The 23,525-nt window shown below is 41.5% G+C and overlaps 1 protein-coding gene and 2 long non-coding RNA genes across 7 annotated transcripts in view; 2 read left to right on the top strand and 1 right to left on the bottom strand.

Moving 5' to 3' along the window:
* Positions 1–16,388, top strand: part of LOC118169923 — a 67,026-nt gene extending 50,638 nt beyond the window's left edge. The window contains exons 2-3 of the long non-coding RNA XR_004752358.1: positions 10,175–10,250; positions 16,301–16,388. This is a non-coding gene — a long non-coding RNA (uncharacterized LOC118169923). The remainder of the gene's footprint in view (positions 1–10,174; positions 10,251–16,300) is intronic.
* IQCA1 (IQ motif containing with AAA domain 1) overlaps positions 1–23,525 on the bottom strand; it is a 104,879-nt gene that overhangs the window by 63,709 nt on the left and 17,645 nt on the right. For all 5 annotated transcript variants that reach the window (XM_035331734.1, XM_035331732.1, XM_035331733.1 and 2 more), the window contains exon 6: positions 13,495–13,682. In XM_035331734.1, coding sequence (XP_035187625.1) covers positions 13,495–13,682 — 188 coding nt within the window. The remainder of the gene's footprint in view (positions 1–13,494; positions 13,683–23,525) is intronic.
* LOC118169939 lies at positions 16,420–18,923 on the top strand. Its single transcript, XR_004752381.1, has 2 exons — positions 16,420–16,616; positions 17,043–18,923. It is a non-coding gene; the product is annotated as an uncharacterized LOC118169939 (long non-coding RNA).

A 23,525-nucleotide genomic window follows, 5' to 3' on the forward strand; every position in this document is an offset into this window, starting at 1 on the left:
TCAGTCCTTTGGAATGGCCTTATTGTAGGAAAGCAGAGCTCATGAGGGGAGGAATGTAAAGATTAGGTTTGAACAGGAATGAAATACAGGTGCATACGTGGGAGAGGCTACAATCAGCTTCTCCCACCTTCACTCCCACCAGTTCCCAGGCCTCCCACAACTGCAAACCTTGCAATGCATAAAGAATAAAAGCCCATGTTATACATGATTTCCCAGAAGAGGATGACGGCAAAATGATATGTTGGGCATAGTGTTACCCTCTCTGTGGCAGCCACGAGAGCTGAGCCCGTGATGGGAAGCACATGTATGCAATGCGGAAGATGGCAGAGCTCCGGCTCTGGAATTTGCTCCCTTGGAGCAATTGTATTTTGTCTTGGAATACTTGGAGGACTCCTGCAGCTACAGAGACTGCAGGCTTTAACTTACGGCCACACTTTAAAGCAATATCTTCAAAATTACTTGCTGGATTAGATGCTTTCCAGAAAAATCTGCAGGAAAGAGCCAGTCTCCCTATGTGATGGGGATCACAAAACAAGAAAGTAAATTTCCTTTCCAAGCCACCACAGGATTAATGCATCAGTAAGACAATCTAAGAGGAGAGGATTTTAGTTAGGAGTGATGCAGTTTCTTGGTATTATATAAATATCTCAGTAAGTACTGAACTCTCTTATGTAAGTACTGAGTACGTCTTTTATGCAAGTATTGAGCTCTTTTATGGTTCAGTGCTCTTTGCCCAAGTGAAACAAGTTTCTATTTGGTGAGGCATCACACTGAATGGGACTATGCTGAAATTGTTATTTTTTATGAGCAGAGCCTAACAAGAACCAGCAAGCCCCTTACATGCAGTGTAAAATCTCTCTTACTCTGCCTAGGATGGTAACTCCTAATACTGCAATTGCGTAAGTCCTGAAGATGCCTGACACAGAAGACAAAACATAGTTTGTGATGCTAATAGCTGGGCGTTTTTAAAGTAAATTACTATAAATAATTAGATTTTCTGTTGTATTAGCACAGGGCTGAAATGCGGCATGACTTAAAAGCCCTGGACTCTGACCTGAATAATAAAACCAACCTGATTGATGGAGTCTGACTAATCTCCCCCATGCCGAAATTCTCAGTAAAACTGAAACATATTGATTCTGGAAGGAGTGGATGAGACTCAGGTTTCAGGCAAGTTCTTGTTCCGCCCTCAGAAATATTATCTCAAAACCTTTTCGGTGTTAAGTCAAGATTCATTCTGAGCATAGGATTTGGATGGACTAACTTTAATGCTAACTTGGCACCGGGGAGGATTTACCTAGGTGCCTGCCAAACCTTGCAGCGCACTGCTCATTTAGCAAATGTGCAGTTTGGTGCTCCAAAGGGAACTAAGCTCAGGAGAAAAGATGCCTCGCCTCACCTGCCCTCGGCACCCTTACCAGGGTGCAATATTACCCAGGAAATATTGCTGCCACCTGGAGCAACTGGCTATTTCATTATAGAGACCTGGAGGCTGATGAGATAACCTGCTTCTTCCACCCTGCTGCCCACATCTCCCTTTGCTTAGCCCTACCAGAACTTGAATTATGCCCCAAATTGAAGGGCATAGGTGTGAAACCCTAGTGGTATCTTATGGCAGCTGAGCTTGAGTCTAATTGTGTATTTTGACATGTGGCTTGAAAAACAGATGAGCTAAGGTACAGGTGAAGAAGGGCAAGGAGGAATGAGACCAGGATAAAAGCTGTCTCAGCAGTGTGGTAGATGTTACACTGATTTCCAATGGAAGCCTGAATTTTCTGTGCTAGATGATGCAAGTCCCTTGTGTGTGGGATTCACTTGAAATTCAGCACTTAAGTAACTTGTCAGCAGCTTGTTAAATAAACACGCTGGCATATTGAAACCGCAATGGCCTGATTCAGCCTTATATTCCATCAGACACACTGCCGCTATGGTCCCTGGTATGTAAACTCCGAAAAACCCACTGTCAGTGAAAACAGTGAAAGGACTGTATTTCAGAACTAAATATATCCCTCTTATCCCGTGAGAAAGAATAACAGGCTGTCATTCACAGCCATATTCCCAACCATAACTCACATGCCTTCATCCTCTCCATAGTCAAATCAGACTTCCTGGCTGTAGACAATCATGTCTTTTTTTTATACCTCCACCTGAGCTTGTGTGGTAGCATACACCTCCGGTGACTGCTCTTTTGTCTTTCCATTGGACATGCTTCATATTTTCCATCAGTCTTTGGTTCTGGCTGTCCCTGTTTTTCAAATTGGTAGCTTAGGGTATTTTTTCCCTCAGTTATATGCCTCTTTCATCCCTCCTTTTCTGCTTTTGCCTCTCTAGCTGCTTGTGAATGTTTCTGCTACCCTTTTGCTCTGCTTCTTGTGTCAGTCCATGCCACGTTTCTTTTTTCCCCACTTGCTTCTTTCTTCTTTGCGTTTTATAGAGCCAAGGTTGAAAATGTCTTTTCTACCTTCTTTGCTTGCTTTTCCAAAGAGATCTTTCTGTGGAGCAAGGGCTGTAGTTTGGGAACCACTGCTCTGTGCTTCCTGTTCATTTTTATTCACTTTACTTCTAAGCTTTTCCTTACTCTTTCTTTTCCCAGAATATCTTTTAAACACCTCTCCTCTGCCAGCCACTGACTCCCCAGTACCTCTCTGTCCTTCCACCAGGCACCAGTGGGACTCCTGATGCTTTTTTCTCTGCCTGCTCCTTGTTCCTGTATCCCAGCATATCTTCATTCACTCTGCGGCAGGAAAGGGGGAAGTGGGAGAATTGGTTCCTCCACCTACTCTGTATTAACTTGCTGGAGAAGATACCTCTCTCTACCACAGAGTGAAGTGAAAAATCTGCTGGGCTGGGTCCCTTCCTCTTCCCCTTGGAATTTACTCCCTTCTTCCTTTCTTATTGATTAGGACTGTGCTATGCTGCTCAAATGAAGAATAGATCAGACTGCAGAGCAGACCCATCTGGGCCAAGCATGGTAGGTACTGAGATGGATTACTGAAACAGAAACCAGCTCTGAGATGAAAATCAGGCCCCAGACACCACTGTTAAATACCCCATTTGTCCCTGCCTTCAAAAATCCTGTCTGCTGCATGGGGACCCTGCTTGAGAAAGGAATAAAGAAAATGCAGTGTGGGAGAACTGCGACCTAACGTACCCATTGCGCAGGGCACTGCTGCAGCATTTCCCAGAAAAAAAGCCCGATCCAACCTTTAAAACATGTGGAGCTGTATTATAATAAGCTGCTGGCAAGTGCAAGCCCTGAACCTTACTGATGTTTGTGTCTGTGTGAGTATCTATGACAACAAATAAATCTGCTGTTCGGGAAGTGTCCTTGAGAATATCAGTGGGGGGTTGTTGCATTATGTCGGCAACACTTAGTGTTTTCAAGCTTTTAATTCCCAAGTATTACTGTAGATGGCTATGAGTACTTTAGGAAAATGAAGTAATTAGTTACAAGATTTTTCTTCTTGCTTGCAAATGGGACCAACTCAGAGTAATGCTATTTACTTTTGCCGATTCCAGACTTTTGGACGCATAAAGGAATGAATATTTCTAGGAGCTTTACTGCTAAGCAGGAGGTTTAAACTCAAGGTCAAGGGACCCTGGATATCTGTGAGTCCTTTTCAGCCATTTAAGGAAGGTAGGGAAGGAATCTAACCTAAATTTGTTACAATGGTCAGTTTTGCCTCTTTAGTGTTACAAATCCAAAAGTAGAAAGCGAGTAAAGCCAGGAATTCAGCCTGTAGAATAGTATGTCTGTAAGAACTGGGCTGGAAGTGACTGGCATGACAGGTCAAAGAGCAGCCTGCCCTTGGACTAACACTGTGGTTTTGGTCCCTCAGTTTTCCCTTGCTGACCAGCAGCTGTAATACCCAGTACACATACTGAGACTTATTGCTTTGGTCTTGCTCGCTGCATCCATTTCGCTCCTGTGTGTCACTGTGCTGTTAGGAACAGCAAGAATACACGAGGCATCCTGTGTGTGTGAGCAGAACCATACCTCTGGCTGCCTCCAGACTCTGCTGCCTAACTTGCTGAAACTGGGCCTGTAATTGGGAGGCTAGAGTCCCCTGTAAAATATTTGGAAGAATTATGCACCAAAAAAGTGATTCTGAGAGCCCAGTCGTAGGCAGCACTGGGAAGAGGAATGTGCTGTAAAACCTGCTTCCTCTCTCATCTATCGGTGTCTTCTCTGGGGCTTTGTGGTGGGTGCCTCTTGTGTCACTGTCAGGCTTGAAACACTCCTAGCTCAAGCATCTGCCTGCTCTTGCTCTCGTCCCCCTTGTGTTCTACCCTCTGATGATTAACCTTCTCCAGGCTCACATCCTGTGTTGACAGCCAGACCCATTTTCCAGTTCTGGCTTTTGCACATCCCCACCCGTTGCTGCCTGGCACCATCCATTACAAAGCTCTGTTTCTCAGCCAATCACAGATTTTTCAAACTTTTGACAATTTGGGTTGAAAGTTTATATTACAAATATAGCTCTGAAAATACCATCCCAAATGATTCAGGTTTTTCCAGGAAGGAGACTAGCTGCAGACACCATTTTGCCTATGCTAAAAATGCAAATATCCAATTGGACCTATCCTTTTGATCCCAACATGTAGGACAAGGAGCTGCAACCCTTTGGAACAGATACATCTTTGCTGTCCCTGTAAAAATCCTACCTCCATGGGCTGAGCTAGTAGTCTCTGAAAAATTTGCCTACTGTCTGTAGTCACCAGAGTGTTTAGAGCTTTCCAGTTGAAAACTGCAGAGGCAGACCATGAGATGGGGTGGGGAATCACAGAATAGTTTGGGTTGGCAGGGACCTTAAAGCCCACCCATTGCCATCCCTGCCACAGGCAAGGACCCCTCAAGCAGAGCAGGCCCCATCCAGCCTGGCCTTGGGCACTGCCAGGATGGGGCACCCACAGCTCCTCGGAACAGCCTGGGACAGGGCCTCACTGCCCTCAGAGTGCAGAATTTGTTCCTTTGTTCCTAATCGACATCTACATCTCTTTTAGTTTAAAACCATTACTCCTTATCCTGTCACTACATGCCCTTGCAAAAAGTCCCTCTCCAAAAAGGTTAAGTCTTTCTGAGCAAAGTGATTTAGGAGGAAGTAGGTTGAGAAGAAAAGTGGAGGAGGAGGACAGAGTGGTCTGAAGAAGAACCATGCTCGTTATGGCTTTGTAACGTGTGACTGTTCAAATCTGAACGAGCTTTTAATGCCGCTAATGAATAATTTATATGCAAGTATGGCAAGAGGTGTGCAATGCAAATCATGCCCAATGAATACGTGTCTGCAGATGCTTGAAGTCCTGAGTGTTCCTGAAAGATGCTGAGCCCTCCATGGCACTGAAATAGTTTTCCCTGAGCTTGCACTGGTGGTGAACTGCTTGGAGAGCAAGTCCTTGGGGTACAAGAGTATGCTCTTCTGTCCGTAAAACCCTTGAAACAGCCCTGATTTTGTTAAGCTTGCTCGTAAGGTACATGAACCCCTCTTTAGAAGCTAACAAGAGTCTGCTTAGGGTAAAGACTTAGCTGTGCTAAATATCAGGACCTGACCCCATTTCAGTAACAAACTGTCAGTCAAAGGAGAGATCATTCAGGTAAGGTCACCAACAACTTGCAGTGATTTAAGATATCTGAATGTCTATCTGGAAGGGAACAGCAGAGTTTGGAAAACTGGTGCAGTTGTGTTTATGTGCAGTGTTGGCTCATTTGGTGACAAAACTTATGTTGAAATCTGGGAATCTTGACTTGCACCTGAGATATTTTAAGAATCTTATTTTTGTTCCTTGATTATTTCAAACTTTTGAAAGTTCAATGAACAAAATAGGAAATTAAGTAAGAGCAGCAGGGTCCTTTGCATATGTTTTTAATCACTATGCAGAGCTGCCAATCACTATAAATTGAAGTGTAAATTCAAGGAGCCTTACAAAAATGGGAAGGCAACATATTTCAGAGTTTGTGATGATTTAGAAAGCAGAACTAGTGATACTATCAATGCCTCTCTGGAGGCCTGACACCAGGGTTCAACTGGTCTTACTGTTGCAGATACCCGCTACCAAGATTTATCTGTGTTTCACTAAGTATGAAAAATATAGGAATCCAGGGGATTCCGGCTGATCCCCCCCAAAAGCCATCAAGCCGCCTCCATTAATGTCAGCACTCACATAAATTCTTAGCACGCACTGAAGTAGGCAACTTCTGCCACTGCACAGAAGCTTCCAGAGGTGTCCCCTGCCTCCTGTAAATCCATGGACACCCAATAAAGTAGATTAACTGCAGATGGACTTAATAACAGTTGCCCCTCCTTTGGAATTAGAGGGGTTCACACTTTTGAAACAGGACAATGGTGTTCCCACAAGCAAGAATAACTTTTTTTTTTTTTTTTTTTTTTTTTTTTTATGGCTATCAGATTTTCATAGTTGATTCCAATCAAAGGGAAATCAGGTTGCAGAACTATGGGCTGCAGTTCTGGCCTCTTCAACATCCTGCTTCTCAGATAATCTTGCTATTTAATCCTCAGCTCACACTCTCTGCTCTCCCCCACCATACACAAACAATCCTCTTGTTTATGATAACTTATTTTCCCTCTGCTCAAAGAAACCTGGTGGGTTATTTGTTCTGGTACTCCTCCGGTAAGCCAGTGATGCATTTGCATTCCATTCCCTCACTCCCTCCAGCCCTAAAGATGTCGGCCAAAATTAGTCAATAGATAACTACTCAGTGGAAGCTTTAGGAATGTGTTAGGAAAGGCTCGAACATTACCCATTAATGTTTACAGCTCCTAATTATGTTAATTAATCACTCTTAGAGGTTATCTCACCCTGCAGCCCAGAGGCAGGATTTCAGTTCCCACAGATGTGCTCTGAACTAACCGGCTCGGGCTTGGATGGCGGCGTGGCTGCTTGCAGTGAGGGGCTCAGCGTAGCTGACAATATCTCTGTAGGGTCCTGTGCAGGTTTTGCTGCCAGGGCTATGCACTGTCACGGCTGCAGTGTTCCTGGTGGATGTTGAAGCTAGCTGTGAGTGTCCACGCGAGGTACAGTCGAGCACCAGGGTGCAGGCTGAGCCATGTCCAGAAAGGTTGATGTTAGGTGTAAGCTGTTCCTGACAAATGGCCTTTAGGCTTTGCAGGAAGGTGTACAGAGAGCACCTTGTACTAGCAGTAATTGTTATGATGCAGAGGTTACTGCCTTTACAAAATCTAAAGCTGTTACCTCTATCGAAAAACAGAGGTGAAGCTATGGACTGAAAAACAGAAGTCCTCTCTTCTGTCCCTTGCTTGGGGGTTTTGAAAAAAAAATCTCGTCCCAACATGAAATACGGCAACAATTCTGGATCAGTTGATTTAGAGACAACAGGAGTATCTTCTCCTTAGATTTTTTTTTTTTTTTGAGTACTATTATTCAGCTTTACCTGAACCTTCTCTCTTGTTCTCAGTAGGCCTGATGAAAGAACAACATAGAATTTTTAGCATTTAGCCAAAATTTAGCAAATGTGCCCATTTGCTGTAGCATTGATGTCTCTGTAGTTCTGCAGGAAGACAAAGCACTGGGACAGAAGAGGAACCCCAAGCCTCTGCCTTCCTCTTGCAGAGCTTCACCTCCACAACTCAGAGCTTGTCTTCACCCTCCTGAAAAAGGGCTCAGAGGAGAAACACACTGTCTGCAGAGTGATTCAAAAGAAACTTTGACTTCTTTTGTGACATTTCTTGAAGAACTCACTTTGTGCAGGCTTTCAGTGTGCTGAATACACAAGGCTAGGGGAGGCTCAACTTCAGTGAGCAGATAAGGACAGGAGAAAACTCCTGCAGATATAGACTTCTTTCTAATTTAGTTCATCTCCTCCTCATCTGATGCGATTAGCAGACAATTCCCTTACTTATCTCCAATTGCAGAACATCCTCCTGTTGTACATTGAGCTCACAGCTACTTCTGGCTGGTAATTTTTGCACCCAAATGGAATGTTGCATACAAGTGGCTCGTGAGTGTGTGATGATCCTTTAATGATGACAGGGAAAACAAGTAATGACAATATGGATTAGGTGAAAGAGAGCATTTCATCACCCATCTATAAACAGCTCCTGTGGGCAGTAGCTCCTGTCTGTGCTGAATATAAAGTACCAGATGCAAGAGAGGCATTCCTCTATAGGGAGAAGTGCCCTTGCAGGGGTGGCAGAGAAGAAGGAAAGTCATTTTTAAGAGTAACAGGGCATTGTGAAGAGTGGACTGTGATTAAGGTCTGGTACTGTGTCTATTTGGTCATATTCCAAGGAGTTCCAGGCTGGAGCTTGCTCTTTAAAAGAACTGTCTGCCATTGCGGCTTGCTGCACAGAAACTAGTTATTAAGCAGTTTTCCTATCAGCTGTTTTGTGAACTGGTGCCATATTGCACAGAGACTGCACTCTGTACTCCTTGGTCCCTTGGAAAGAGCTTCTGGCAGGCTGAGAGTATATCCAGTAATCCCAACAGGGCTGGAGACCGAGACGGGTCTGGATGGACTCAGAGCGACACAGCTCCTCTGACCCGGGGCCGAGGGAGCAGAGGGCAGGGGTGGCGGGGGCTGGCACAGCCGATGTGCAATCTGTCTCTGTCCTGTTGGCAAGACTTTGGCTGCTGATGGATCGCCTGGCAACTTGCACACACGTTAATATTAACTTCATAAGGAGCAGTGTGTAGGGAGTGTGAAACACGATACGGGCAGTGCCTGACACAAATGAATACTTGCCCTATTCCGTGGAGTTTCAGTGCAAAACCTCTCTCTCCATTCATCTTCCTCTTGCCTCCTCATTGCCCACCCCCTGCTACCTAGGGAGTCCCTTGAACAGGCAAATTGGCAGTGAACTTGGCTCAACAAAACAGTCCTGTGAAAAAGGGAAATATAACACGATCGCTTCCTATTTCTTTCTCCCTTCCTCTGCATCAAAGTCTGGGCTGGCTGTCAGGAATGCTCCAAATGAATAAATAAAGCACAGGAACCCCCCGCTTCAGAAGAAGTCTCACTTGCTCACCATGAGGCTTGGCCAATTCTTTTTCTGACAGCACTCAAGTCAGCAGGCAGAGCGAGAAGATCATTCAAAGCTAATCAGTAAAGTGTAAACCTATTATGAAAGCACATTTACCCCTCGCCTCCTCCTTCCTCGAGAAAACCAATCCCCAAATCTGTGGGAATAACACATAACGTACATAAAAGTTGCTATTACTTAGATCCCCTGTTATTAGGTCAGCAATGCCACTGATGAAATGCTCCCCAGAGTGCTGAGCAGAGGCATATAAATCCTCCAAGAAATTCACAGCATAATTTGTTACAGCTAGAGGGCATAAGATACATTACAGCAAAGCCTGTGTATTAGGCTCTCCCCTGTGATTCTTCAGGCTATCTCTGGTAATAAAAAACTCATCTTGATTTCTGATCCTTCGTATTGATTTCTGTCAGAGCAGACTTTTCTTAGACAAAAATACTACAACATTTTTCCATATAATAAGGGGATCCTTCTCTACCCACTTTTCCACTTTTTTTTTTTTTTTTTTTTTTTTTTTAAATTTAGGGATGAATCCAAGGAAGATTTGTTATCTGGGGACTGTTGGTATATACTGCGGAGAAGACAATGATGACAGTTTTTGCATATGCAGTGCAAAAGCCTGAATGTGAAATTAAGAGAAAAATGTTCCTGGTCTGGAATAGCACAGGAAATTGAAACTAAAGCCCCAGCTATGTAATTGCTACATTTTAATATAAAACTCTGTTATTAATATAATGGATGGAATGTGTGGGAGTCATTTGATTAAAATCCAGGCTCAGAGGTATATAATCACAGCAAGTATTAATTTTGGAGCATTTGTACTCCTGTTCCATGAATAACATAGCTACCTTGAAAAACAGGGAGGCCTACAGGTAGATTGCATGATGTTTGTTTTTTTCAAATGATCTCAACCGTTCAAAAAATCTTTCTTTTTTTAGTATTGACCACAGGAACAAGGCAAAACAGAAATCTCGAAAGCTGTATGTGAATAATCTGCCAGCCACATACGAAGAGCTCCATAAAAGTTAATACAGATAAAGAGAATGATGGACGGTAGGGCTATTAATGGTAGCGTTACATAAAAAAGTATTTTGTGTTATAAAGCAACTGAAACTTTTTTGTTCAATCTATTCCTTTGGGTTTTGCTTCTTTTTTTTCAGAACCTATCTTCATAAGAAGTTGTCTTGGTTTTTGAAATGACTGAAGCTACTCCTATTCCCTTGTGCAAAGAAAGTGGTAAATATTTATAACAGTTCTCTGTATAAGTGGAGAAATTTAATACATGCTCATTGCTTTTGTAATCTGATAGTAGCTGTGCTGAAAGACAACACCTGCTAATTGTATTTCCTATCACATCCCTTTCCAATTGAAGGATGAAGTATGGAAGTTTGGGTTTATTTTTTTAGTACATACAGCAGAATTCATTCAAAAGAATCTTTGTTCCTTTTTAGCTATCTGTTTATTTAATAGACTACGGAAAATGGTAAACTCTGACAAAAAGCCTAGTTAAAGAATAATTTATAAGCTACATTTAGATGTTGATCTTGTAGACTGGCTTAATGGAGAGCCAAAGTACATCCTGGCAGGTAATAATGTAAACCTCGACACTTCAGATCTGGCCCACTGCTCAGCAGGCCAAGCAGGAGCAAGACACAACTTGGCTCTGCCCAACACACGTGCTTCCCCTGTGTAGCAACACACTGATTTTTCTTTCACCTGTTTTGGAAGCAAGTGAATCTGTCTGCTGGGAAAATTATTTTGGTCATCTCAATGGAGGTCTCCCACGAAGAGCATTGTGGCAGGCAGCTCGGTGCCTCCTCTCTGTCCCACAAACCACGGCGTCACTCAGCCAGATCCACATGAGCTGAAATATTGGGTGATGTCCAGCCTCCACAGAAGCTGATGGCAGCTCTCCCGCTGGCTGCAGAATGGGGACAGGGTTTTATCTGCCACATTGCTAAGTCACTAGAACAGATTTTATTAATGAGATCTGTCTAGTCTTGGCTGAAATGTGCCTTAGTGATTTTTACGTAAGCTGAGGGATGGTTCATTTAAAAGAAGACAGTAACAGGGAGTATGATTGAACACACTGCTCTGATGGCAACAAGTATCTTGCTGTCCCTCTGCCACCTGATGACCCCCCATGCAGGCACACCACAAAATTGCCATAAACTCACATGCAGCATCTCTTTTAATTGCGCTCCATCAAAATGATCTGTTTTAGCCTAAAACTGATTTTTATTTCATTTTAAAAATCAGATTGTTTTAGATGGGTGGGTAGAGAGGCAGTTTTGTCTGTGGTTATAACACAGGGTCAGAGGGGAGCTGTTTTCCCAGTCTTTCTCAGTTGCAGAAGAACAACTTGTCTGACTAAACCCTTGTGGATAAGCAGTGTTGTTGCTGATTAACTCTGTGTGTGGGTGTATCTTAATTCCATTTAATACAATCACTTGCTCTGGAAAAGCATACCCATAAAGCTATCTGAGAACAGTTAATGTGGTGTTTATACTCACACATTGGCTTTAATCTTTGTTAATTTTCAAGTCTAGATGAGATTCAAGACTACTGAACCTGACTAGATCAGACCAGACAACTTACTGGGTAGTTAAAGACTCCTTACAACTTCTTTAATCACCTATTTATATGCTGGGATACTGCCTGCCTGCCTACAGTCTTGAAGTCTCATCTGAAGTTGGGCCTCTGGGCACATCTGGGATATAAATTTAACAACAGGGTTCCATTTTGCTTGTAAGGCTTACTGAATAAGAAGGCTCAGCATTTAAACTCCACTTTCCTTCTTCAGAGTATTTCACAGGTACACGAGGCTCAGGTCGCTTATAAAATAGGTAGCAAGGGTTTTGATGAATAGCTCTTTCAGCCACTCCTCTCTGCCTCCAGTGATCAAACATTGGTGTCAGCTTCCTCCAAACGATTATTTGGATTGGTTAGGCTCTTTGGTATCTGCTGTTACTGCCTTGATAGGAAGGATTTTACTTTTAATAGTATCTTGTAACTGTTTTTAAAGAGGTTTACAGCTGGGTTTATTCTCTGGGAGATTGCCTGTTCTCTGTTAATCTCTTAAAGAAACAATTATACACAGTATTTCAGCTAGCTTTCCTCAACCTCTAGCATCAATATAATTGGACAAGATTGACCTATGCTAGAGAATTACTATTAGATGAGTAATATTAAGCAAAGGAAATAAGATCTTTCTGTACCTCAGAACATGGGAGTTGTGGGAAGAGGCAGGAAATGGCAGCTCAAGCACTGTGCAGTCTGGGCCCTAAGAGCAGGGTTGATTTAGGGGATGGGGAAGTGCTTTGTGAAAACAGAGGTTTGTAAAACCCTGTGTTATTTTTAAAGGAGTGTAGATGGGGTAAATGTATACTAGAGACTAAAAGGTAGGTAAGACACAGAAGTACAAGAAAAGAAAAATAGATTGAGATAAACCTGTGTGCTATTTTTATGATTTTTTTTTTTTTTTTTAACAAACACAATTGCTGTTGTATAGTCACCAAAGTCAAGGGATAAATAAGAATAAGAATCTTTTCATGAGAAAGATTTCATTAGAAAGCATTTGTGTTTCCAACTGGAAAGCAGCTCAAGACACAAAACCACTGGAAGTGATCATATGCAGAGCAGCTGAAATTTTGCTGATAAATCCTGGAACTTCTAGGCCCTGCTTCCCACTTTACTTTTACATACTAACCCACTGGATAGAGTAAATCCTGGGAAAAAAAAAAATCTGTATCACAGAAACAGTGTGTATTCCGTAGTATGAGGCTTTACAGTATTGCCATTTCAAAGTTGCCGGTCTCAAACTTCAGCTAAAGTAAACTTCCTGAGAGAGCGATAGGTGTCAGCACTCAGTTTTAAAGCGTGTAAGTATGTGCTTAACTCTACTGAGACGTGAAGTTTCACTGAGATCAGCAGCACTACTAAATAAAGTTATGTTTGGGGGAGTGTCTTCAAGGTCAGGCCTCAAGTACAAGCGTACTTGAGACTCATATAGTCTGATAGATAACACTGGCAGCAGGCACCTGTACTGCAGTACCAGTGATGTGATGTGATTTGCTAGGGATAATTACACTTCTGTCTCATGGAGGTCTGTGTTGCTCTCTTAAACCTGATGTATTCAGCCAGGGAAAAGAGTCAGTGTTCCTAAACTGTAGGTATGCTTTTTATAATTACAAAGCTAGAGCCCGAGCTAGCATGCAATTTGAATGCATCCCCAGTTTAATCTTTGTGGGCCTGATTCTGCAGTCAGTCTTTCAAGGTGCACCTCTGATCCCTGCTGGGCTGTGTAAGGAATAATGAATGTTCTAGCCTGGGTTCCCCAGTTATTATCCCTGCTGCTCGTTCTGCAGGTACTGCTTGCACTGGGATTGTAAGGTGGGATTTAGCAATTTGTAAGAACTACAAAATTAGGCTCCCTGGGGTAAATGGTTTTCTGTAGTGGCAAGGGTTTCTCTCTGCTCACCGACACTCGATGAAACATTGGCCGATCTGATCCTCGAGAGTTTCCTTGATGTCGAGACCCTCTGTTTCTCTGAGCTTGTCCTTGATAAATACCTCCTCATTTCTCTCCTGGACCTCACCTTGCAGGGCATTTACTTGCTTGGCATGCATCTGTGAAGAGCTCATTGCCTTTAAGTGAGGAGGCAGGCTCTGAAAACGACAAGGGAAGAAAACAAAAGCTACGAATGAAAAGAAACTTAATACACCCTGGAATGCCAGGTTGACAGTGAATCTCAGTTTAAGCCTTAACTTATTTGCGGGAAGCCAGGAAAAAAGCCCTATGCTCATAAAAAGTGCCTGGATGCACACAATGGCCTATTGTTAGTTTTTCAGCATTAATTAACAACATTGCAATGTACAAAAACAACCCTTTCAGCGTGGGATCCTGGGAGCTCAATGAGACAGGTGAGAAAGCTGCTGTTCTGCAAATGCCAACTTTATCCATGTCAGAAGGGTGCCAGAGATTTTTAATTGAAATTTCAAATGTTTGGACTTCCCATTGGTACTTTTTAATTAGCCAGTATTGTTTTTAATTTGTTCACTTAAAATTTTTATATGCACTGCTTGGTCAGTGGTTTCCTGGTATTTTGTTGCAGCTGGTCATATTCCTTTAGGAAATCAACTTCCCTTGAGGAACAAACAAACAAAAAAGAATAAACAACCCCCCAAACACTGCAATAAAAATCATAGCTCCCCAAGTTTCCCATGATTTGATAACCTTGGCAAGAAGGACATTTAAACCAGTTTAAAGTCTTACAATAATAATTTCTGCTCCGTGATTGATTTTACATGTGCACTTTAAGAGAGATAAAAATGAAAGTCGTTCTGGTATGCAAATACAGAAGCATGAAAAATACCATCTGTCTGGGTGGTCTGAAACTTTATATTTTTTAGTTTGCAATGGTTGATAAAGTTAAGATGTTCCCAGTGTATTATGAGCTATTCCTAGCTTGGAAGGTAGAGAAAAGAGTATATTAAAAATTAAAAAAAAATAAAATAAGCTTTGATTTTTTTTTTTGCAATTCTAGAACAAAATATTTTCCATATACTTGGGAAGTATTTATATTATATATTGTATGTTGTATTTAAGAATGGAAAAGAAGATAAAATCTAATAAGCTGGTTTTGTAATGCAGTGTGTTTTACTCCTCAAAGTCAGTGACTCACATATAGGTGGCAGCATGTGTGAACAAAAGCCCAGGACTGTTGGTTTGCGCAACCCCCCCTGCATTTCTGCTCTGGCCTTCCACCTTCAGAATGTATAGAGATTGTCCTTAAATCAGCACATCTCACTAATTTAGTCATAAATTCTCCTTGCTCTGGTGATGTACTTCCTATTATGCTCCAAGTCCTAATTCCAGAGGACTCCCGCAAAGACAAAAAAGCTTCTATCAAAGGTTTGGCCAGCTTACATTTAAGATCTGTTATTTGGTGTTTTTCCACGACTCAGCCAGGTTCCAAAAATCACTAACAAGTGCCAAGCAAATTTGGTTTCAGAAAGTACACAGTGCGTTTGCATACTATCCAAAGTAAGCGTTAGAGGCCCCGTTCAGGAAAGCAATTTACTGCCCTCCCTGTATCTGCAGTGTGTGACTTGCACTATGTCAAGGCCACCGGTGAGAAAATATTCAGAAGGAAACCAGACGAGCAGCATGCATTTGAACAGCAGCTGCACATGCTCTTATCCTGAATATATGACCCAAAGATGCTGCCTTTCACCCCGAGATCTTATTTTCACCCATTTCTTACTTCCCACAACAGTCAAGTGTTTCCAACTCTTCCCCTTCCACAGCAAGTATTTTAAAGTACAGCATAGGTAATGTTGGTGCTGTTTACTTGTATTTTACCTGTAATGTTAAATGCACCTCAGAATAGCCATACCTAGCAGACGTGATGCTAATTCCTCATTTGGAAACTGGTGGAGGGCTCATGAGGCTTGCTTCCCAGATTGCAATTTAGAAACAAGATCCACTTCCCTTAGGCAGTTTCCCACTCAACTATTTGTTTCACCAGTGTAATGCTCAAGGGACTGCTGTTCTTAGAAGTTCCCATCAGAGTACTGGTGCCTAGAGGTACTGGTACCATTGCTGCTACTGAAGGGACAAGCAAGCTAGAGCCAACACAACTCTTCCATGTCTCTATAGCACAGCCTGCAAATAGGTATTGTGTTATGCACAGACAACCTACTAGTTTTTCTAACCAGATGCTCACGAGGGGAAGTGAGGGTAAGGGATGTTTTATATAGAAATATGTTTTCCAGCATTTCCTGGAAATATATGCCAGAAGAATAGGTATAAAGGGAAAGAAACCTGGGAAAATAAGGGACTGAATGAATATTTTCATGAGCAAAGGTAGTTGTGGTGAATATCAGAGGTGTCCTGCTGGGTGGGGAAGGTTCCTCTGACCCATCTCCTCTGGGACAGAGGCAGAAAAAATGGAACCAATGTTCAGGCCAAGGCAACTGGGTACGACAAGCACAAGGATATCCCCAGCTTTAGTATGGCTAACTTGCAGTCAGTGGAGAAAGAAAGGCTCCTATACAGGATTTATCTGAACACTTAAGCATGAAATTTCATGAGCTGCCTCATTAGATGAACAGCTTATTGGCACTGGAAATGGTCAGTTTCCACCTCCACTCTGTCTGTTGGATGGGTAGTCCCTCTCCTGCACAGGCTCTGGCACTCAACTGACCCTACAGTGAACCAGTCCAGCTCTCTAAGAAGTAGAAAATAATCTCCTTTATCTTTTCTCCCTTTCCCATCCCCTCAGGTTAATTCTCTCCCAGGATAATGAGGTGAATCAGTCAACCACGGAGGCAGCTGAGGGCCAGAGCCATTGCGAGGGGAGCGGTGGGTGAACACGGAACAACATGGAGGCCCATGGAGCATGGAACAACATGGAGGCAGAAAGGCCCATACAGCAGCACAGAGAGGAGAGCTTCCCTTCACCATTTCTAAACCTCGTCTTCGCTTGGCTCTTCTTTTGAACTGCTCTCCAGTGGGTGCTTGGGGAGCCTGTGATGATCAGCTTCTTATCGCTGCAAATTTACTACCGGCATGTCTCATCAGTACCTAAGGCAGGTGAGGTAAGAACAGTTTGAATTCTCAAGAACGTGCCCACATGAGCAAGACCAAAAGTACACATTTTGGTCACATTCTTATATGTCAGTGAACTAATACAGATCATACCTATGCTTGAATTCTGAGTCACAAAGCTCTAAGCTAACTGTCTCAGACACTGATAGCAACAGAGCTACAGAACATGCTCTGGTCTGCAAAACTCACCCAAGGCCTTGAGTAAATATTTGTGCAGCTACCTGTCTGGTCTCCATATGGTTATCAATATGTCTGCTGATATTTGTGTATGAGCTGCAGTGAAAGCCCTAAGGCTGAAGTACAGACATATCCTTCTACAATGGCTTATAAAAAGAAGCTCTGTTGTATTTGCCCTTCGTGTTTTCCTCATTCTCTTTTCCTTGTACTGTTTTACTTTCATAAAACAAAACAAACAGGAACCACAGGAAAACTCTTACCAATGAGTCTGGTTACCCACCTTCAATAATTCACTTAAAAAAAGGAAAAAAGGGATGAAAGAGGAGAGGAAGGCTGGGTAAGACCACACTCTCATTGGACTGTCTTTTCTTCCAGACCTATTCCTTCCTTGTTATTAGTATTTTCTAAATTCGGGTACAGCCACTGCTCATGTGGAAAAGAGTTTATTTACAAGGAGGAAAAGGCTGTTGCTGACATGCAATGTGCTGTTGCTTGATTGCTTCCATTGCTGGGAAAGTGGAGCTGGCTCGGAGCTAGACGGCCAGATAAGCCAAATTCACGGGGAGGAGGTGAGGGGCTGGAAAGGAGCCAACGAGATAGTATGACATGGCAGGTACAAAAAGACACTTGATCCGAGTGGGAGTCAGCTCCAGCAGGCAAGCTGTTGTGAGGAGTAATGGCGAGTATGTTAATAACAAATGACAGCCTTTGAAGTTGGCCTAGTGGTGGACAGACAGTTGCCAAACAGGGGCTCCTCCTGTAGTGCAAAGCCTTGGAATGAGTACACTGCGATTCAGATGGGTGAGGGGGAGCACGAAGTGAAGAGCAAAGCTGGTCGTGATAAATGAGTCCTGGAGGATTCGTGGCAGCCTAATGGGGAACATACGCAATGCACCCTGTTTATGAGTGAAGACCAGGAGGCCTACACATGTCAGGAACCAAAAGCTGGCTTCTGTTCTGGGGGAGGAGGAGGAAAGCATCAAGCAGCTGTGAGGAAGTCAAGCCACTGCTATTGGATTTTAAGGGAAGCTTTACAGGTGAGCATACAACTGGCCTGGCTTTTCATTCAGTTACTTTGACATCGATGCAGTCATGTCAACAACAAATTAATTGAACTTGGTGTCTCTCAGGATCTTTCCAAGCAAATTCCAGCTGGCTGGGCATGAAAACTGACTGAAGAACCGCACAGAAAAACGACAACAGGAAGAGCATGAATTTTGTCTAGTAACAGCACGAATAAGGTTCTGACACATGAGGAAACACCAAAAGAACTTAGGTGTCTGTGGGCTAACATGTAAAACAGAGACTTAAAATTTTTAAAACTGCTTCCTTGGCCTGTAAGAACTCATCCAAGTGTACTTAAGGGTGTGAAAGATAAAGAATCCGTGTTAGAGTATAGGTAGGGAATAAGAAGATGAAATAGATAAAATTTGAGTGTGGAAGTGAGTTTAACAACATCACCTAAAACACACTTCAGCAGACGAGCTGCTGGAGAGATATACCAAGATGTCCAGATGATATTAGTTTAAAAATGATGTAATTGTACCATTGTTTTATCTGTCATTTCTCTACCATCTGTTGTACATTTGCAATGCATTTTCAGAGCAAATCTTTTCTTCTTTTGTCAAATAAAAGACTCAAACTGAGGAAAGAAAACTGAGCCCTCAGGGAGCCTGTACAATGGATGGTATGAAATGTTTTAGACTTTTACAACACCTTAAAAAAAAGATTTGGATAGCATGTGCAATCTGAATTAGAGAACACTGTTTCAATTTTCTTGCTTTGCAATTGAAGAAATAAACTATATTAAGCTCGCCTTCTTTTGACCCAGTGTTCTTGTCCTAATCACAGAAGTGTATGTCACCCTCAACCTCATTGGTTTTGGAGTTCAAGAGATCCCTAATCCTGCCTCTGTTGTGAGGAGGCAACTGCAAAATGTCGGAACTTAAATTCATCCTTCAAGCACTCTTGGGTCTTCAGAGGGAGACAGCTCCACTGCTGTTTGTGTTCTCTCATCAAGGAGCAGACTTCAGAAGAAAGTCTGTCTGAAACACCTTTGCCCATTTGATGATGCAAGAGAAAATAGGTATTGAAAGGGCAGAAACATTGCCAAGACAGATGGTCAGTGCAAGAGGATGGTTTCAAACAGCCCCAGCAGGAATGTCTCCCTGCTGACTAGTCTTTGACCTGTCCCTTGCAGTATTGCAGATTGGCTTTCCATGTGCCCCCATACTTGTTCTGGAGCTCTAAGAGTTATACTGAGATGATATGATGACTGCAGCTTTACAGCTATCTATACTTAATGTGCACGTTAAGGAAGACAAAAGCCAATTTATTTCTAACATCACTTCTCTCAGCGCCTCTAATGTTTCTGCTTCTGAATCAAAGGGAGGCATTCTACAGTAGGACATAAATAAATAGCTTTTCCTTGGGGGAAGAAGCATTTTCCCATCTTAAAGAAATTTCTTTGGCCATGTGAAATTCAAATTTGTTAACTTGCCCTACAAACAGCAACTCATTTAGAAACAAATTACAAATATTAGATGGAGACAGTGAACTTGATAATGCAATGCTGCCACATCAGTTGTAGAATAATGCATCTTAATGAAGGCTTCCCATGTGAATAAACCATTATATTTACAAGCTTTTCACAGTTAATGACCCAGAACTGGATAACGAAACTCACATTTTTAGTGTGGTCCTCTGTCAGCAAAAGTATACATATTAATAATTGATGTTGCTGTAAAAATAGGGCATAATAGGAAGATTCCTGAGTTTGTGGGAAAATAGGACTACATGGTCCATTAACTTAAAATGCTTATCTAATGTTTGATGGGCTTTGTCTTTAAAATCCTTGTTTAAATTAATAAGGCAAAATGGACATTTGTCTAAAAGAGAATTTTGTTCCAACTCATCAGTCACAAGTGTGCTGATGAGAGAGCTGTTTGATCTTCTGCTCTTTTCTGCTCCCCCTATCCTCCCCAAAGAGAGCTGAGGTTTTACCGAAGTGGAAGACCCACCAGTAGAAGGAAGGAGAAGTTCCCTACGCATTCCAGGTAAGCCAATGTGATGAAAGCCTCTGTACACGTTCTCTTTCACACATAGGAATTCAGTGGCATAGATCATTCTTTCCTAGCTTGAAATGTCTGTCTTTCTGCTTAGTCAGCTCAACAGCTTTTTCCAACACAGACTGCTTTATTGTTCATTATAAAACACTTAGAGGTGTGCAGGCTGGCTGAACATGCTTAAGGCTAGACTTCTACATATAGGAGGCCCCATACTGTGGAACTAACTGCTCTTCAATTGTTCCATTACAACTACACTTACAAGCAAAGAGAGTCTTCATTTCAGAGAAATAAATAAATTCATTCTATTTCATGTTTTAAGGCTACCATTCATATTATGCCTGAAAGGTAGATTTACTGCAGCTTTTATTACTGGGTACTTAATTTGGGACAGTTTCCTTTCTTAGATCTGAAGCAGCACAGCTGAAAGATACACAGTATGGTTTTAAGAGACATTTCCAGTATATGTTCTGCTACAGACCATATCATCCAAAATTGTGATCTTACAATAGAGGTAGTAAGAAGTAGCAGAGTTTGCTTCTCTGGATGACTATATTTCCTAAGCAAAGTAAGTATTTTTAAGGGTCATTTGTTTTCACGAGTAGTGAAAGTGAGATTTTTACATTTGGACTACACAGACAAGTAGCTCCTTACTAGCAGAATAAAGGAACTTACTCCCTAAACAACCAGGGTCCTGCTCTTTACTAACTTACTATACTGAAATTTAAGCTGTGATCCAAATTCTCTTTAAAAGTTTAATATGAGTTATCTATGCTCTTGCTTTCTTATTCCCTCAATGTATTTTGTCTGGCTGCAGGAAGAATGTATTTTGAAAAAGTCTCATTTGATGAATATTGTGTTCATATAGATTCCATGGTACACAAATGGTGATAGCCACATCAATTATATGGCTGAATTCCTAAATTAGGCACAAAAAAGGAACAACTAAAGAAAATATATTGCATTCATTAAAGCTTCCCTACTATATGATTCACTTCAATGGCTTTGCCAATTAAAGTAATTGTCATATGCATTCAAACAAAGCATTTGTAGTAAAAGGTCTTGTCAGAAAAATATTGAAAAAGGCTGTTTCACAGATTTATATAATATATAAATAAATATTGACATGCAACACTTTTTCATAAGACAAAAGAAAATTTGGAGTGGGAGAAACATTTATATTCATGACCATATAAGTTTATGTAATTATGGTTGTGTTTATTTAGATATTATACCTGGGCATGCTGTCAAACGTACTAAAAATGGCAAGTATGCTTTGGACTCTGAAAGGCAGTGATTTCATTGCTAGTGTGACTCTAGTCAACGAGAGCCAAAATATTTAGTGAGATTCTTGCTTGCCAGCATCTTGCTACTTCAAAAATAATCAGGTTTGAAAATTATATTGAAAGCCTAGCAGATTATTTATCACTCTTTAGAAGGGTATGCATGCCTGGTGAAATAAAACTTCTTCCTGACGTTTAAGCATCATCTAGGTTGAAAAAAAACAAACACACACACACAAAAAACACATTTTAATCTTAAACTGGATTGAAACAGTCTCGATGTGTAACACTACTGTTTGTCTGTTTCCAACAACTGAAGAAATATTTTAAATTTTATGTATTTATGGAGTTTGCAGTTTGTTAAATCCCATATAATATTTATTTAGCCATAACCTTGAATGTTTATACAGAAGGCTATTCTGGGAAATGCTAATTTTTTTTTCCGACTAGATGAAATGAATTATATTTATCAGGAATTTAAAGAACAAGAAATGTTTGGCAGACTATTTTCTCAGATATAAATAAAAGCATTACCCAAGACAACATGCCTAAATTAGGGTATGTTTAAAAGAGGTAAGCAGGAGAATACAGTTATTTATTGAAGACCACATAGATCCTTTCATGTGAAAAGGATATAGAAAGAGGAAGACTAGTGGAAATACTATATGAGAAAATTGTAGATAAGCACATATTGTACCACTAACTGTTTGGCAAGGGCTGAAATTATGGAACAGAACAGTGTGAGAGCCATGTAACCGTGTAAGTCAATAGATTTATCTGTGAGACAAGAAGGCATTTATGCGTGTGCATGTCCAAAGCATCCAGGGTTCGGTCCTATAAATTGTCAAAGCATGTGAAGCACTTGGCTTCAATGGGATTGATTACTTGTGCTCGTTATGTGACAACATGAGCAAGGGAACATCCAGGGCCTTTGGAATACTCCAGCTGCAAAGCTGCAACAGTAGGCTGGGTCCCTAAATTGAGACAGATTTTGTCTTGTCTTTTTGTATTTGTTGTTCCTAGGCTCCTCCTCCCCTTCCATAAATCAGTCATTGCAAACTTATCATAACATTTTATGCTAAAACCACTTTTTCCTCTTTCCAGTAGCAAATGTTTTGAGATTGTAAGTATAATGTCCTGCAGGGTCTACCCTGTGAGGAGAGCCAGGAAGTGAGAAAGCTGCGTGCAGATTCATTATTGGGCTGTTTTGCACCACTTTGAGACAAAGCAGTTGCCAAAAAACACTCTGCAAATCCATTTACACCAGGCTGACAGCTAGCTTGCACTGCTGCAGAATGGAACAATCACACATCCTGTAACTGTGGTGCTTAATGACAGAATTTATGAGCTAAAAACAGACAAGTGCAAGGATATGCCAGTTTAAAAAATGGAAAAAATGGTACATTATAATTGGCCTGTAACTGCAAAATAGCCTGAGCAAGAAAATACAGGTTTGTTTGGACAGCACATGCAAGTTTTCCAGACAATTTAATGTTTCCTTGCAACATCAGTGTGGTTAGTGTGGCTTAAACACAGACCTTGCCTGGAATATTGGTTGTGGTGCTAATGCCGGGGCTGGCAGTAAACAGCACTGTGGCAGCGAGGTGAGGAAGATCAGGAAACAGGTCAGGATACAGTTATCAAGATATATGTGCTCTTAGTGAGGGTTGCTTCTCTTTACAAATTAAACTGATATTGCAAATTGTGATTTATCGGAGATTTAGAAAAACATGGTGAGGGAATCATGCTGTTTCTGCAATTAAGCTTTAATAAATAATAATAATAATGAGGCTTTACTTTTGAGCCAAGAAAAATCTCCGGAACATAGACTTCTACTCTGTCATCAAGCATAAGAAAGAGAATCGAATTCCAGAAAACATACATAAATTTTACAGAAGTAGACAGTAAAGAAAATAAAATTGGATTAAACAAAAGACTGAACTATCTTTGTTGCACAAATTTCCGTATTTTTAGACCAACGTGACTGAGTTTTTCCAACCATTATTCAGAACTTCAAACAGACTAGCTCTTTTTGTAAGGCGGTCTTTATACAAAAGCAACATCTACATTTTAAAAATAGCTGTAATTATATGAGAAATTATATTTATTGCAGTAAAAGTCAGGTCTCCTTTGGGATGGACTTGGAGTAATGGATGGCTAGGTCTTCTAATTTATCTAAGTCGTGCAGCATTAGAAAAGCAAATTCAACATATTTACACATGAAGATCTGTGGTCATTTTTTAGGGGGCTGACATGATCATACATCAAAGAGACTTGACCTTTGGAGCTCACTGCCTATCTGTCAGCGTGAACCAATGCCTGCTTGCCACTCACTTCCTGGGGAGACCATGGAAGGGAGCGTGGCATGAAAAGT

The sequence above is a fragment of the Oxyura jamaicensis genome, chromosome 7 (assembly GCF_011077185.1).
Source record: "Oxyura jamaicensis isolate SHBP4307 breed ruddy duck chromosome 7, BPBGC_Ojam_1.0, whole genome shotgun sequence".
In the NCBI taxonomy this organism is placed as follows: Eukaryota; Metazoa; Chordata; class Aves; order Anseriformes; family Anatidae; genus Oxyura; species Oxyura jamaicensis.